The sequence below is a fragment of the Periplaneta americana genome, chromosome 17 (genome assembly GCF_040183065.1).
Source record: "Periplaneta americana isolate PAMFEO1 chromosome 17, P.americana_PAMFEO1_priV1, whole genome shotgun sequence".
NCBI lineage: Eukaryota > Metazoa > Arthropoda > Insecta > Blattodea > Blattidae > Periplaneta > Periplaneta americana.
In genome coordinates, this window is record NC_091133.1 from 4,361,157 (window position 1) to 4,375,106 (window position 13,950).

The 13,950-nt window shown below is 35.5% G+C and overlaps 1 protein-coding gene across 1 annotated transcript in view; it reads right to left on the reverse strand.

The window, feature by feature from the left end:
• LOC138693378 (zinc finger protein 721-like) overlaps window positions 1-13,950 on the reverse strand; it is a 92,126-nt gene extending 78,176 nt beyond the window's left edge. The window contains exons 1-4 of the mRNA XM_069817300.1: window positions 13,735-13,950; window positions 12,986-13,123; window positions 6,167-6,304; window positions 2,204-2,286 (exon numbers count right to left, since the gene is read on the reverse strand). Of these exons, the coding sequence (XP_069673401.1) occupies window positions 2,204-2,286; window positions 6,167-6,304; window positions 12,986-13,123; window positions 13,735-13,848 (473 nt within the window). The 5' untranslated portion in view covers window positions 13,849-13,950. The remainder of the gene's footprint in view (window positions 1-2,203; window positions 2,287-6,166; window positions 6,305-12,985; window positions 13,124-13,734) is intronic.

Here is a 13,950-nt window from a genome sequence, read left to right on the forward strand (position 1 = left end):
CTATACTATTACTATACTACACTATATTATACTATTACTATACTATTACTATACTATACTCTACTATAATATACCATACTATACTACACTACACTACACTATACCATACCATACCATACCATACTACACTATACTATACTATACTTTACTATACTACACTTTACTACACTATACTACACTACACTACACTATACTACACTATACTATACTATACTATATTATATTATATTATATCTACAAAATCTCACCAATCCTTCATCCCATAAAACTATACATGTGAACTTAATAACTCTAAATAATAATTATGTTCTTTAATTAATAATTCAGCATGCCTATATTTAATTTTTTATTGTTGATTAGTACGCTATGTAAAATTATTGTACATTATTTACTTGTTTATTAAAGTCATTTCAACGTTAAAATAAAATAATAATAAAAAATGATAAAATTAATACAAGAACTTGGTCTCATAGTGAGCATTTGTCGAGTTTTGAGAAAACTTGTAGAATTCACAATTAAATATAGTGAAATATTGAAATATAATTTTTATTTTGATAGCATGCCTAAATTATCCTTCAATATGACTAATATTTCTGTGTGTGAAAAATATGGAAAAAAATAATAATTCTACGTGTAAAGAAAAAAACGTAAATACTGAAAAACTGTGTTGGTAACATCTATCTACATTTTGAAGAAATGCTCCTCAATTTGACCTTATTTACTGCTGATTTTATTCTTTTATGAACAGAATCCTGTTCCTAATTGTGCGATTGTTTCCTATCCCGTAATACAACAAGTAATCTCCTATTTGTGGTATGCCATTCCCATCTAACCTAACCTCTTGTACTCCCACTAAGTCTATTCTATATCTAGCTAGTTGTTTTGCTACTAATGTTACCCCTCCTGTTCTATGAAGACTAGTTATATAAAAAAATAAACGTTAATCAACAAGTGTGTGCTGCAGGTCCTTCAAGTGAGGAAAATGAACGCTTGTAATATAAGAAAATGTTTTCCCCATTACCAGTGCGCATCTGAATTGCAACAAATAGATAATGAAATAAACTTAGGAAGTAACTACCTTTATTTACTGATGAGAATGTGCATGTATTTACATACCAATGTGTGGATCTTTCTCCCAAGGTTTCGTGACAGAAAATAACTCGCGTAAAATGCATACTATTTTCGCCTAAAAGATTATGCTATATAATTTCACGAGAAGTACTGTTAATTTCTAAAGAAATAGTAAAAAAAAATCATAATTATATAATATCTAAAATACTTCAAGTTTCAATAATGCTTATGTCTTATTTATATGTTTGTCTTTCGTACAATTTTTCTAACTTCATTACACATTTTTATTGCTGATTATTTTTTTGCACGACGCATATCAGATACTGATAACATAAATTGTCTCATTTATATGACTGTGATTCCTTACTTACTGCAACATTTTCTACATCGGTGCCTGAACACGGAATAGTCGTACAGTAACATGCAGAGAAGCACGCGGCTACCCCATAACTTGGAAATCATAAGTTGCAGTGGTGCACTACTCCAAACTCAATATGTGTGAGAAATATTGGAGAGCAAGAGAGTTAATGGCTTTATAGCTAAAAACTCTGCATTATTTTAATAACAACACCAAAATGTTTCTTGTGTGAGTGAGACAGTTGGGCCATCTGCTGAAACCAAGGAGTGAGAACGTATCAGGCAACCGGGCTTAATACGGGATAGGAAGAAGAACAAGAAGAATCAGAAATAAGTAAAATAGCCAAATTAATGTTACCCAATGACTTTGTAAAAGTGATGAGCGGTTCGCAGAAAAACACTTGTAATGGACTCATAATGGTAGTTCATTATTCCCGTGGGAATTACAAAGATCCCAATTTTAAAGAAATTGTATTAATTAAGATAAAGAGTTTCAAGACCTTGGGCTGCAATATGAGTGTGGGATCACTTCTTGCATGTCCATCTACATTATTTGCCTGAAAATCCAGGCACTTTTAGTGAAGAACTTGAAGGAAAGCTTGAACAGTGCTTACGGAAATGAGATATCAAAGGAAGTGGAGTGCGAATGTGATGACTGATTATTGCTGGCTGATTCAGACAGACAGTTCTTCTGTAGGTCCTTCAAGACAGTCAAGTAAACGGAAACCTGAAACATAATGAACTCCCTATGTGAAGACTCGCACACCACACTCACCTTTCTGTTAAACTCTCGTTGTCCTCTGCCGTTAGTTCCACCCTTGGCTCCTCCTTCACTGTGTGCAAGTCACTCTGCTCTTCCTAAAAATACGGAAGAAACAGAAGAAAAAGCAGACAATTTACATTAACAAAAGCACACCGTAATGCATATTAGGCCTAGTAGAATTAGATAAAAGAACACAATTCTTGGGGCAGATCTTTCGTGGCGTAACTCTTTTCCTTATAGATCTGCATTTTTTAACCTTTTCCAACATGTGATGCACAAAGGTGTAATTTAAAATCCTACAGCACATTCATATAAACTAAATCTGTTGTTCCAAAACAGCAGGGAAATTTTGACGGTTTTGAAAGGGAAAAAGTACTATAAAGTACAATTAAATGAGATAAATGTACTGGGTGGCTCAGAAATAAATGCATTTTTCTTTCAATTATAACTCGGTTATTTGTATCTATGCACAATTTTAATTGAAATAAACTCAAAATACAGACCTTGGAAAATCATGTGTGATAAATTACATCATACAAATGTCTACCCTCACGACGCTGACAGTCCTCCAGGCATGTCCTGAAATTGCCAACGACAGCTTGTAACATTTGTTGTGGAATGGCTGCGATTTCCTCCTGAATGTTGTCCTTCAGCTCTTGCAGATTGGCTGGAGTTGTGCTGTACACCCGACTGTTCAGGTATCCCCAGAAGAAGTAGTCAAGTGGGGTTAATTCGGGACTCCTAGGGGGCCAGTTAATGTCACCCCTCCTTGAGACGAGTTTCTCTGGGAACAGTGCTCCGATAGTTCGTAAGGACACATTTGCAGTATGGCTCGTAGCCCCATCTTTCTGGAACCACGTTTCATCGTTGAAGCCTACGAAGTTCTGAAGTGCGGGACCTAAGAACCTTTCAATCATCCTGGAATATCGGTCTGCATTCACTGTTACGGTACAACCACGCCCATCTTCAAAGAAGAACGGCCCTATGATCCCTTGAGATGGCAATGCAGCCCATGCTGTGACTTTAGGGTTGTGCAGATGTCGCTGATGTTTCTCTTGAGGGTTTTGTGTCGACCAGTAGCGACAATTATGCTTATTGACATTTCCATCCAGATGAAAATGGGCTTCATCACTGAAGATAATGTTGTTAAAATCGTTGAAACGAGTTAACATTTCATCTGCAAAAGCAAGACGATCAGCACAATCAGTTATCTTCAGCATCTGCATTAACTGGATTTTGTATGGATGTAAACCCAGGTCAATTTTCAATATGCGCCGCACACTGGATCGGTGCAAATTTAGTTCGCAGCCCGTTTGCGTACTGATTGGCGTCGATCCGCTGCCACAGATTGCCGAACACGCTCAATGCTATTTTCGCTCTTGATGCTCCTGCGACGACCTACAGGTCGTCTGTTTGTTGTGTTACCAGTTGTCTCGAATTTCCTTACCCTTTGCTTAATCACATTTGCACTTGGACGTTGTCTAATGTCGTGCAGGTGAAAATGTGCATGAAATAATCGTTGAGTAGTTTAGTAGGAATTGTTGTTTTGGTGATACGACCGCACACAAAAAGCACGCTCTGCACCGTCGAAGCGAACCATCTCTACTGAATTTCCAAGTCCACTTCTCCTGCCAGGAAACAGTGTTGTAACGCCCTCTCTTATATTGCCGCGTAATTTGAAAAACAAAAATGCATTCCTTTCTGAGCCATCCAGTATATGCATTAATATATAAAATAAAATATTTTAAATTTTATATGACTTACTTTTAGTAACATACGAGGAACGATAATATACTGAATGGTGAAAAGGCGCATGGTACAAAAGACGTTGAGAACAGAAACAAAGTACATGTTAATCAGAAATTAAGCTAACACAACTTTCGTATTTTTTTATTTAACTAGGCTATTTTACGAGGTTGTATTCACATCTTCAGATATTTAGCGTCTGAATGAGGTGAAGGTAATAATGCCGGTGAAATGAGTCTGGGGTCCAGCACCGAAAGTTACCCAGCATTTGCTCAAGTTGGGTTGAGGGAAAACCCCAGAAAAAACCTTAACCAAGTAACTTGCCCCGACCAGGATTCGAACCCAGGCCACCTGGTTTCACGGCCAGACGCGCTAACCGTTACTCCACAGGTGTGGACCAAATTTTGTATTATTACTTGAAGTTTATCATAGAAATGCAAAATTTAATGACAGAAATTATTCCAATGCAATACCAGTGTCAAACTTACGGTATTATGCATGTCTTCTTTATTTTATATTTAGGAAATACGAAAAGATACAATATTATTACATGTTTTGATAAGATATCTAATCCAGGAAACACTTTATTTCACAAAAGCAAATAAAATACGATATTTTTTAAGGTTGGTACTTCCCTAATCTGGCTAGTCTAGATGGGCATCAGTCATTCTCTTTTCTGCTGCTCGCATACCTACACTTTGACTTGTGCCATGTTTCATATTCTGCCGCACAACAGTGGGTCGTTTGAGTATGCCACGGCACACTGGTGGAAAATGGCTGTTATAGAGTAACTATTTAATTACTTATAATAGCAGAAATTATCTATGAACGAATAATTCAATTACTAGTCACGAATTTGGTGAATTTTGTAAGTGGTTTATCTTATACATTTTAACAACTGCTCCGGCATCCCAGTGACGTGATGGTGATAACGCCAGCAAAATGTGTCTAGGGTTTAGCACCGAAAGTTAACCAGCATTTGCTCTCAGTGGGTTAAGGGATGACACCTGAAAAAGCTTCAAACGGGTAAATTGTCCAGACGAGTATCTGGACACCGATTTCCTAGTTTCATGGTCAGATATGCTAATTGTAACTCCACACCTTTAAACGAAATTAGTACAATCCCCATTTTTCTGACAATGTCTAATACTAAGTCTTTGTATGACCTCAAATTTTTATTTTACCAGGTATATACTGATCTGGTTCAGTTTGCTTTATTTTTATTTTATTGGGTTATTTTACGACGCTGTATCAAAATCTAGGTTATTTAGTGTCTGAATGAAGGTGATAATGGCAGTGAAATGAATCCGGGGTACAGCACCGAAAGTTACCCAGCATTTGCTCGTATTGGGTTGAGGGAAAACCCCGGAAAAAACCTCAACCAGGTAACTTGCCCCGACCGGGATTCGAACCCGGGCCACCTGGTTTCGCGGCCAAACGCGCTGACCATTACTCCACAGGTGTGGACCAGTTTGCTTTCGATAGTACTTCTGTGCTCATTATATTTTCATCCAGTTTTGCTCCATAATTTCTGTCAGGCAAAATCATGAAGTATACAATTATACTAAAGCTCCAGTACACAAAGATTCCTTTGCTATGAAAATACTGATTATTATATTATAGAGATAAAATTGGTTAGAAAATTCGTTGAAGAATTTTGTGAACTTCATAACATTCCCGAGAATTTTAACTAAGTTGGAGACTAGTCAAAAGAAGTAAAGGAAATTCAAATACAGTGTTTATTTCTAGTAATTTTAAAATACTGGCAAAGTGAAGTTTCTAATTTTACGTTTCCCTACCTGTATTAAAATTAAATGCACCATACTGACAAAATAAGAGTAACTAAAATATACACAACAGTTTCCTGCATGCTGTACTTGCATGCATATATAACAACATTTTGAAAAACTTAGAACCTATTCTACAATACACTCAACATCCGCTATATAATTTATAGTAAAGTTACAAAATATCTTCTCTCTATGGATAAGATAATATTCTACAAAAGATGCATTGCAAATATGTAAATACTCAGAACCAAATAGCTGAAAAAATGAAATCCAGCATTAGTTCTGTGCAACATTACATATCTTGTAACAATAAATAATGATAAGTGTTTTTTGTCTCTATCATAAAGTAAAAGGCACTGCAAACACTGTTGTAAAGAGGTAGTGTCTGTGACAATCAAGATACAAGATTAGAACAAGGCACTCCTTATGGTCCACTCACCTCTGGTTCACGTTTCACCACAGGGAATGAAATTGGTACCGGATCTTCCTCAAATTTTATCTCTGATATGAGATCAGGGGTCTGGTTCACATATTCGTCTTTTATAACAGTCACATGCTGATCCAAGGCATTCTGTTCCTGCAGTACAAAGAGACGTCTTAAATGAGCAATTTATTACAGGGTGTTAGAAGACGACTACTAACATTACAAGCTGCTCTCAATATATCTGCATGCAACAGCTCGACATTATGAGTAATGGGGCCAAGATTCATATTCAAATGCAAATTTTTCATGCAGAAACATTTTTAGATACGTTATGAAGGTCTATAATAATATGAAAAGCAAATCGTGCATATTTCGGCCATTCCTGCATATAATATACTATTGTACATATACAGAGTGGCACAAGAAATGTCATACCATTTATTTTACATGTAACAGCTATTGATTTGTATTAAAGCTTTACAAAATTATACAGAATTAATAATTAGGATTTGCAATTTTATCTCTAACGCAGAACATGTTCCATATGACCGCCGTTTTGTCTTACAACGTCTTGCAAACGAACCCTTACATTCGTCACCACTTTTCGACACAAGTCTTCAGATAGGGCACAACTACACTAGAAGGACTCTGAGCTGCACCACATTTTCTGGCCTCCTTTGGTACACTTTCTCTTTTAGGAATCCCCACAAAAAGAAATCGCATGGATTAATGTCCGGTCTATGAGGCAGCCACATTTTGCCGCACCCATGTCGATGTGACATCACACGAAGATCAAACATTTTGTGCAGCTAATCCAGAACGGTGTTTGCAGTGTGTGGACGGGCTCCATCCTGCATGAACCACTGAGTTTCCATAGTGAGACCTTTTGCCATGAGATGGGGGATAAAACTGCTTTCCAACATGGTTTTGTATCGAACTTGGTTGACAGTTTCATCGAAGAAAATTGGACCGATGATTCCGTGAATCGAAATTGCGGCCCATACAGAAACTTTTGCCCCAAACATTTCTTTTTCATGCAGCATGCGAAGAGGTTCCCTAGCCCATAATCTAAAGTTTTGTTTACTCACGATACAGAATAACTTTTACCTTGTGTTCAACAGTCAATCGCCCGTTGTCCGCCATTTCACAAATTGATGTTTGTGCTCGCAGCTATGATTACATCCAAACTGTGATGCTACCTAACGGATTTTCCATGAATTTTGGCATCCGCTAGCGCAGATTTGCAAAAAATAATATTAAAATAAAATAAAACAATAAGACTGTTTCTGACTGTAGTGGACAGCTAGAAAATACTTATGTGTGAAGGGAAACTGTCATAAAACATGACGGCCTGCTTTTATTCCATTGAACTCCTGCAAAAAAAAAGACACATTCCCAAACATCCTACTCTAACACCCCTACCGTCCTTTTATACGTTTCACTTATTCTGAGTTGGTACACTAGCAGCATTTTGTTTCGTACCTGCAAGTACTCAAACATTACAAAACTGAGCTACCACACACTGCGACAACAAGCATTTCGACATGTATGAGTGGGGAACACTGTGGAACCTGGAAATTATTCAGTGTCAAATTCGTGTATTTGGAAGTTACTGGAACTGGCCTCCTGAACCTGTCTTGCAAAGTCGTCTGAACTGTTCTGTTTGTTGTTTACAATGAAAATTGTTCTTATAATGATCCTATCAGCCTTTGATAGAGTACGCGTTCTTTCCTGTAGTTGCTTTGATATATTCGAAAGTTCTTCTAAAACATTCCAAAAAGAACTAAACGAAGAAGAACTTCTTCAGATATTAGCTTTTCCAATAGTTCTCTGTACCTTGACTTTTCTTGTTCCTTTTCTCTCTCTACTATTTTTTCCAGATTTATTTGCTATAGCACTGTAAGCGTTCCATATTGAAAACCAAGCGAATATAAAACATGTTGCCAGTACTTTTAAACTGCACTCCCACTTTCGTGACTACACTTTCCAGTTCCCTTATGGTTTTTGGTAACTGGCTATAAATAACGTATAAAACAATTTATCAATGTAAGCCTTAAAGTGAAAGAAGGAATTTTAGCCACAGACTGGGTCACTAATTACAATGCCATAAAATTTTTTGAAATTGTTCCTTGAACAAAGTACCCTCTCCAGATTTCACTCCAAGCATTACATCTGCCTTATTACAAACAAAGCTCACTAATAGCTTTTGAAGAAATTATTACGTTATGTTTATTTAACGACGCTCGTGACTGCCGAGGTTATACAGTGTCGCCGGTGTGCCAGAATTTTCTCCCGCAGGAGTTCTAGTGCCAGTAAATCTATTGACATGAGCCTGTCGCATTTATGAACAATTAAATGCCTTCGACCTAGGCCGGGATCAAACCCAAAACCTCGGAAACAGAAGGCCAGTGCTATACCAAATACGCCACCCAGGCTTACCTTTTGAAAAAGCCTTCATCTAAACTGTAAGAAGCTAAACAGTTTTATGAAACTTTCTTTATTGTCGCAGTTTTTTGACTTTCTAGTTCACTTAAGTCCATAAAAATAGTAAAGGCTTCTACATCTGTGATATTGTTATGTACGTGATCGAAGTTGTCTTTTTACTTAAGAGTAGTGCTTTTGTCAACCAAAATTTAAAGATTTTTATCTCTTTCCCAGTATTAGAAAGAAGTGTTCATTCTATGCGCAATGCTTTTGCCCAAGGATGATGCGAAGAACTCAATTCAGCAGTTGCACTGCTAGTGCCCAACTTCATCTTTCGAAGGAGATGTGTCTATTACTGTTCGTGGGAGCCAAATTCACTGAGTATGTCACAAATTTGTACGAGATTAGAAACTCCTATTGTGACAGAACTAATAGAGATATCTCAATAAACCAAACAGCACTACAGAGTAAAATTATTGAACATCCCTATTCACCCAGGGATATATCCCGCAAATTTTCTTTTCATTCCTGAACGAAATTCGTCCCCATAATGTCCCTGGATTTAATAATTTTTCAAGACATCCTCGGAATTTCACTATTATGGTTTAATGATATGTGGACATTGTTGTGGTTGCATTTTTGATAACACAACTTTGCAGCCTCTTCTTTAAGACATACTAAAAACTGAAGATGAGAACTTACTATAGTCGAGTCATTCTAGTTATCAAGGTTAACAGAAAAATTGAACTCTGGGAAAGAAGAGACACTTACTCTACCATCAATTATGTTATTTTCGCATATATAAGAATATAGTTCTTATTCCACAACAGAATTCTTAGGCTCTCTTGTGAACTTCATGAAATCTTGTGCCTGGGTTATTCATTCACGAGACAGATGGTCTACGTAATGTTGTTGACATCTTCTTATGTAGATGAACTTGACCTTGTTCAAGATGATTTATTTCATGCAATTTCTTGCAAATTCAGAGCAATTAGCGAAGTGGAATGAAGAAAATTGCACTCCTTGCTCAAAATGAAGCAAAATTTTAATTTCTTTCTCTGAGAAAATGATTCCATGTACTCCAGAAGTGAACTAGCCATGTGTCTTCCTGGAATTAATGCTTCTCTTAAAGAACAGGATGCAGACTTCGAGAATGATTTAGAAACTGTTGGAGCCATGCCTGCTGTCTTCAACATATCCCGTGAGAAATTCGCTGCAAAATTGGGATCCAGATTCTACCTGCTGAAAAAAATTCACTCTTCTGAAAAATACAGTTGTCAGTAGTACGTAAGTAGGATGAGTAAATTTTAAAAAGTCTTCCTTATTTTTTGTTTACAAGACCAATATTTTTGTTAAATTATTAAAACTAATGAAAATTATCTTTTTGAATTGATCATAGAATGGCATATGCGAATAAAAAATATCATTCTGGTTGAATATGTACTGGAGTTACTAATGGATTTGCTAGGGTGAAGTTATTTTATTGAGGTAATTTAGGTTACTTGTTTGGTAGTGATTTAATTTCTTTTGGTTTAATTTTATTAAGATTATGAATTTGTGTATTAATAATTATGGGAAGAGAATCTATTTTTCATTATAATTATTATAGACATTTTTTTTTATTCGTTGTAATTATTTTAACAATTATGCTTTATTGTACTTTTGGGAGATTAAGAATATTTTCATTTTATTTATTTTTTTAAGGTAGACTTATCCCAACCCTTCTTCTGATTTTGGGTTGAGGATATTTTTACTGTGTCTGCCTAAAGTGAATGTCTACTTTTATTCTTCAAATGTGAAAAAACAAAACAAGTGAATGACAAATGAACTCAAATGTTTTTTTTTTTTGTCATATGTTGATATCTGTCTCCGGATTCTGTGAAAATATCTGATAATCTTAGTTTAAATCATACTGGACCCTAGTACAATTTCAACTCTCAAAAAACAATTCTTGGACCACATTTTTCAAGCGGTACTTCTGTTCCTTATAGAATCACTAACTACTGATGCAGGAATTATCTGTGAAGAAATGCTTCAATTTCCACTCACCAATTGTAGAATTCTCCTTAGTCTCACAATGTGTAATATTATTTCATTGTGTAACCACAAATTTCAACATCACATAACGTCTCAACAATGTAAACTTTATTTGGTTTATATGGATTTTGGTCCTATTTTTGAGCTCATAATCTCAGCAGCTAACATCCATATTCATTTTGTTCATTCAATTTCTGTGCATATACTGATAATGTTTAGCTTCATAATTTCTTCCATGTAAAAGCATATGAACACAAACACCATTCCAAATATATGTATTTACTCATTGCAATAGCAAGTCATGGGGGATTAGATGTAATCCAGTTCATGACCTACCATCACTATCTACATAATTACCATACATTAAGAAAGAATGTGACAATACCTAAAAGTTTTCCACTTCAAAGCTTTGAATTTCAAATAAAATCTATTGATTCTTTATTTGGAGGACAGAAACTAGTCATCCTATTCCATTATCTCCTGGGTTAGTTACCTTAATAGTGTCACTTCCGAAGTTCAAACTTATCTTCAGACAGTTGACTAACAAACAACAATCACTCAAATAGCTCTTAATTTCCTGTCTCATCTATTTGTCACATTCATGGCGCATTTCAAGCATACTGCTATCCATACAATCCTTCAACACAAACGACAAAATAGCCAGCACAAGAAGAAAAAGAAAAAAGTTTAAACATTTTTTTTTCAATAATCTAAATTCTAAAATGCTTAAAAGCTTCCATTCTCTGTCTATTCTACATTTCTATCTAATCTATTTGTTTGGCAAACGCAACACTTTTATAATAAGACTAGAATTATTTTTTTAGTGAAGGTAAAACCTTTAGATATTCCATTATATAATCTCCATAGCTTTATACCAGCCATCAAATACTCAAAATCCTTAATCACAATTTAGTCAAACGTTTTATAATTTCTTCCCACAACTTTCACTCTGTTATGTGTACTGATACTCACAGGTAGTGTCCATGTACATCAGCACTGTGAGGGCAACTATGTACCCTAAGTGTAGTTATCTGAGCTTGTTATAAATGTTCTATAAACTCTGTTAAATAAACCATATTACATAAAACATGGTGACAGCAGTCAACAAAACAAATATTATTTCTTTTGTCAAGACAAGAAATTGAAAATAACTGTAAGATAGTAGGCTATACCAGTATGATTGAAGCGCAACATGATGGATTAATTAAAAAATATGTAATGTGTGCGCCTTTTAATATAAGAGACTTTCAGATGCAGAAGATATCAGACAGTTTAATGCATTTATTGAGGCAGGTTATGAAAAAACATCTGAAGGAAAAATGGATTGTAATGTTACTGCACTGTGGGGGAAGAACTTCAAGATATTTCAGATTCATTCAAAATTATAGAAAATTCAGAACCTCTATTTCTATTTCTAACAATTTCAAGATTTGCCAACTGAAATTTTTAACTTTATGTTTCTCTAACTATAATAAATTTGAATGCACTTTATTGATTGAAAAACGTACATAGAATAAACAATACAGTGATGTATGTACGTTTCTGTATGTATCAGAACATTTTGCAGAATTTGGAGCACCTTCTGCAATTCAACCAAATAAGCCCACCAATTTAGCCTAAAGTTACAAAATAATTTTTTCTATATAAAAATAATGGCTAGAAAATACATATCCCAGACTTGTAAATACTTAAAAACAATGGGTGAAAAGACAAATGAAGACAGGGTGATAATATTAATGCATATATGTACCGCATAATCAATAATCATTTGAAAACCGTGAAATGCATCCTGAATTTTACACAAAAACATAGAGAAAACAAAAAGAAATCAAGTCAAGTACAACACATTATCAAAATAATTCCACAGTCCAGTATATACAGTCACGAAACTTGAGATGTGAGGTTGCTAGGAACAATATACTGTACACGTACTATTTCGCATTGCCTGTAATGAGGCGATGGTAGCGATCCTAGTGGTTAGCAACAATAAATTTATGAATGAGTGAGTGAGTGAATAAATGAATGAACAAACAAACAAACAAACAAACAAACAAATAAATAAATAAATATTTATTACACAATGAGCTTCGTTACTGTATGTTCTAGACTGTGATAATACATTGTGGAAATCGGTTGATATGGTAACCATTACGGTTAAGTATAACAAGCAATTTCCTTTCAAATATAAAACAAAAACGAGATAACAATACAACAATACATAAATAAAAAAAATAGAGATGAGATTGTTCTGCCATTATCACAGACTAAAAGGCGCTGTAAGTACTGTTGTAAAGAGGCAGTGTCCGTTACAATGAACACACAAGATAAACACTGGAAGAAGAAAACACAGTGCATTTCTTGTGCTGCACTCACCTCTGGTTCACGTTTCACCACAGGAAACGAAACTGGCACCGGATCTTCCTCAAATTTTGTCTCAGAAGTGAGATCTTGGCTCTGGTCCTCATATTCCTCCTTTATATCAGTCACAAGCTCATACAAAACATTCCGTTCCTGCAGTACAAAGAGACGCCTTAAATGAGCAATTTATTACAGGGTGTTAGAAGACGACTTCTAACTTTGCAAGTTGTTCTGTATGTGTCCGTATGCCACAGCCTGATCAGAACGCATTGCATGTGCTTTCCATTATGATGAATAAGGTCAGGATTTATATGCAAATGCATATTGTCATGCAAAAACATTTGTTATACATGTTATTAACGTCTGTGATGATAAATACGCAAAGTTAACTGTGCATAGGTTTTTTTAATATTTCCGCCTGTAATGCATACAATACACAACGGGGCATATCATTGCATATATTCTTCATTATGTTTGATTAGCAAAAAAAAAAAAACACACACGAGAGAGAGAGAGAGAGAGAGAGAGTGTGTGTGTGTGTGTGTGTGTGTGTGTGTGTGCGTGCGTGCGTGCGTGCAGTTCAACATTAAACTTCGCTACAACATGACATAAATAATAAATACACAGTTATCAGATTTCTTCTATCTCCAACATACAGTAAAAAGCACTGCAACAAAAATGTTGATAGCATGTAGTGCCTGTGGTAATGAAAATAAAATATAAACTCTGGAAAAACACCAGTGCAATCCTTGCGCTCCACTCACCTCTGGTTCATGTTTCACCGTACTAAACGAAATTGGCATCGGATCTTCATCAACATTCACCACAGACGTGAGAGCATGTCCCTGGTCCACATATTCCTCGGAGAAATAAGACATCTTTGCGCAGGCCTACGTATAGCAACTCTGGGGTTACATTTTTGCATGCAGTACCTCCATCGTTACGATAAAGAAAGGTCAGGGCTCATTAAATCCTTTACA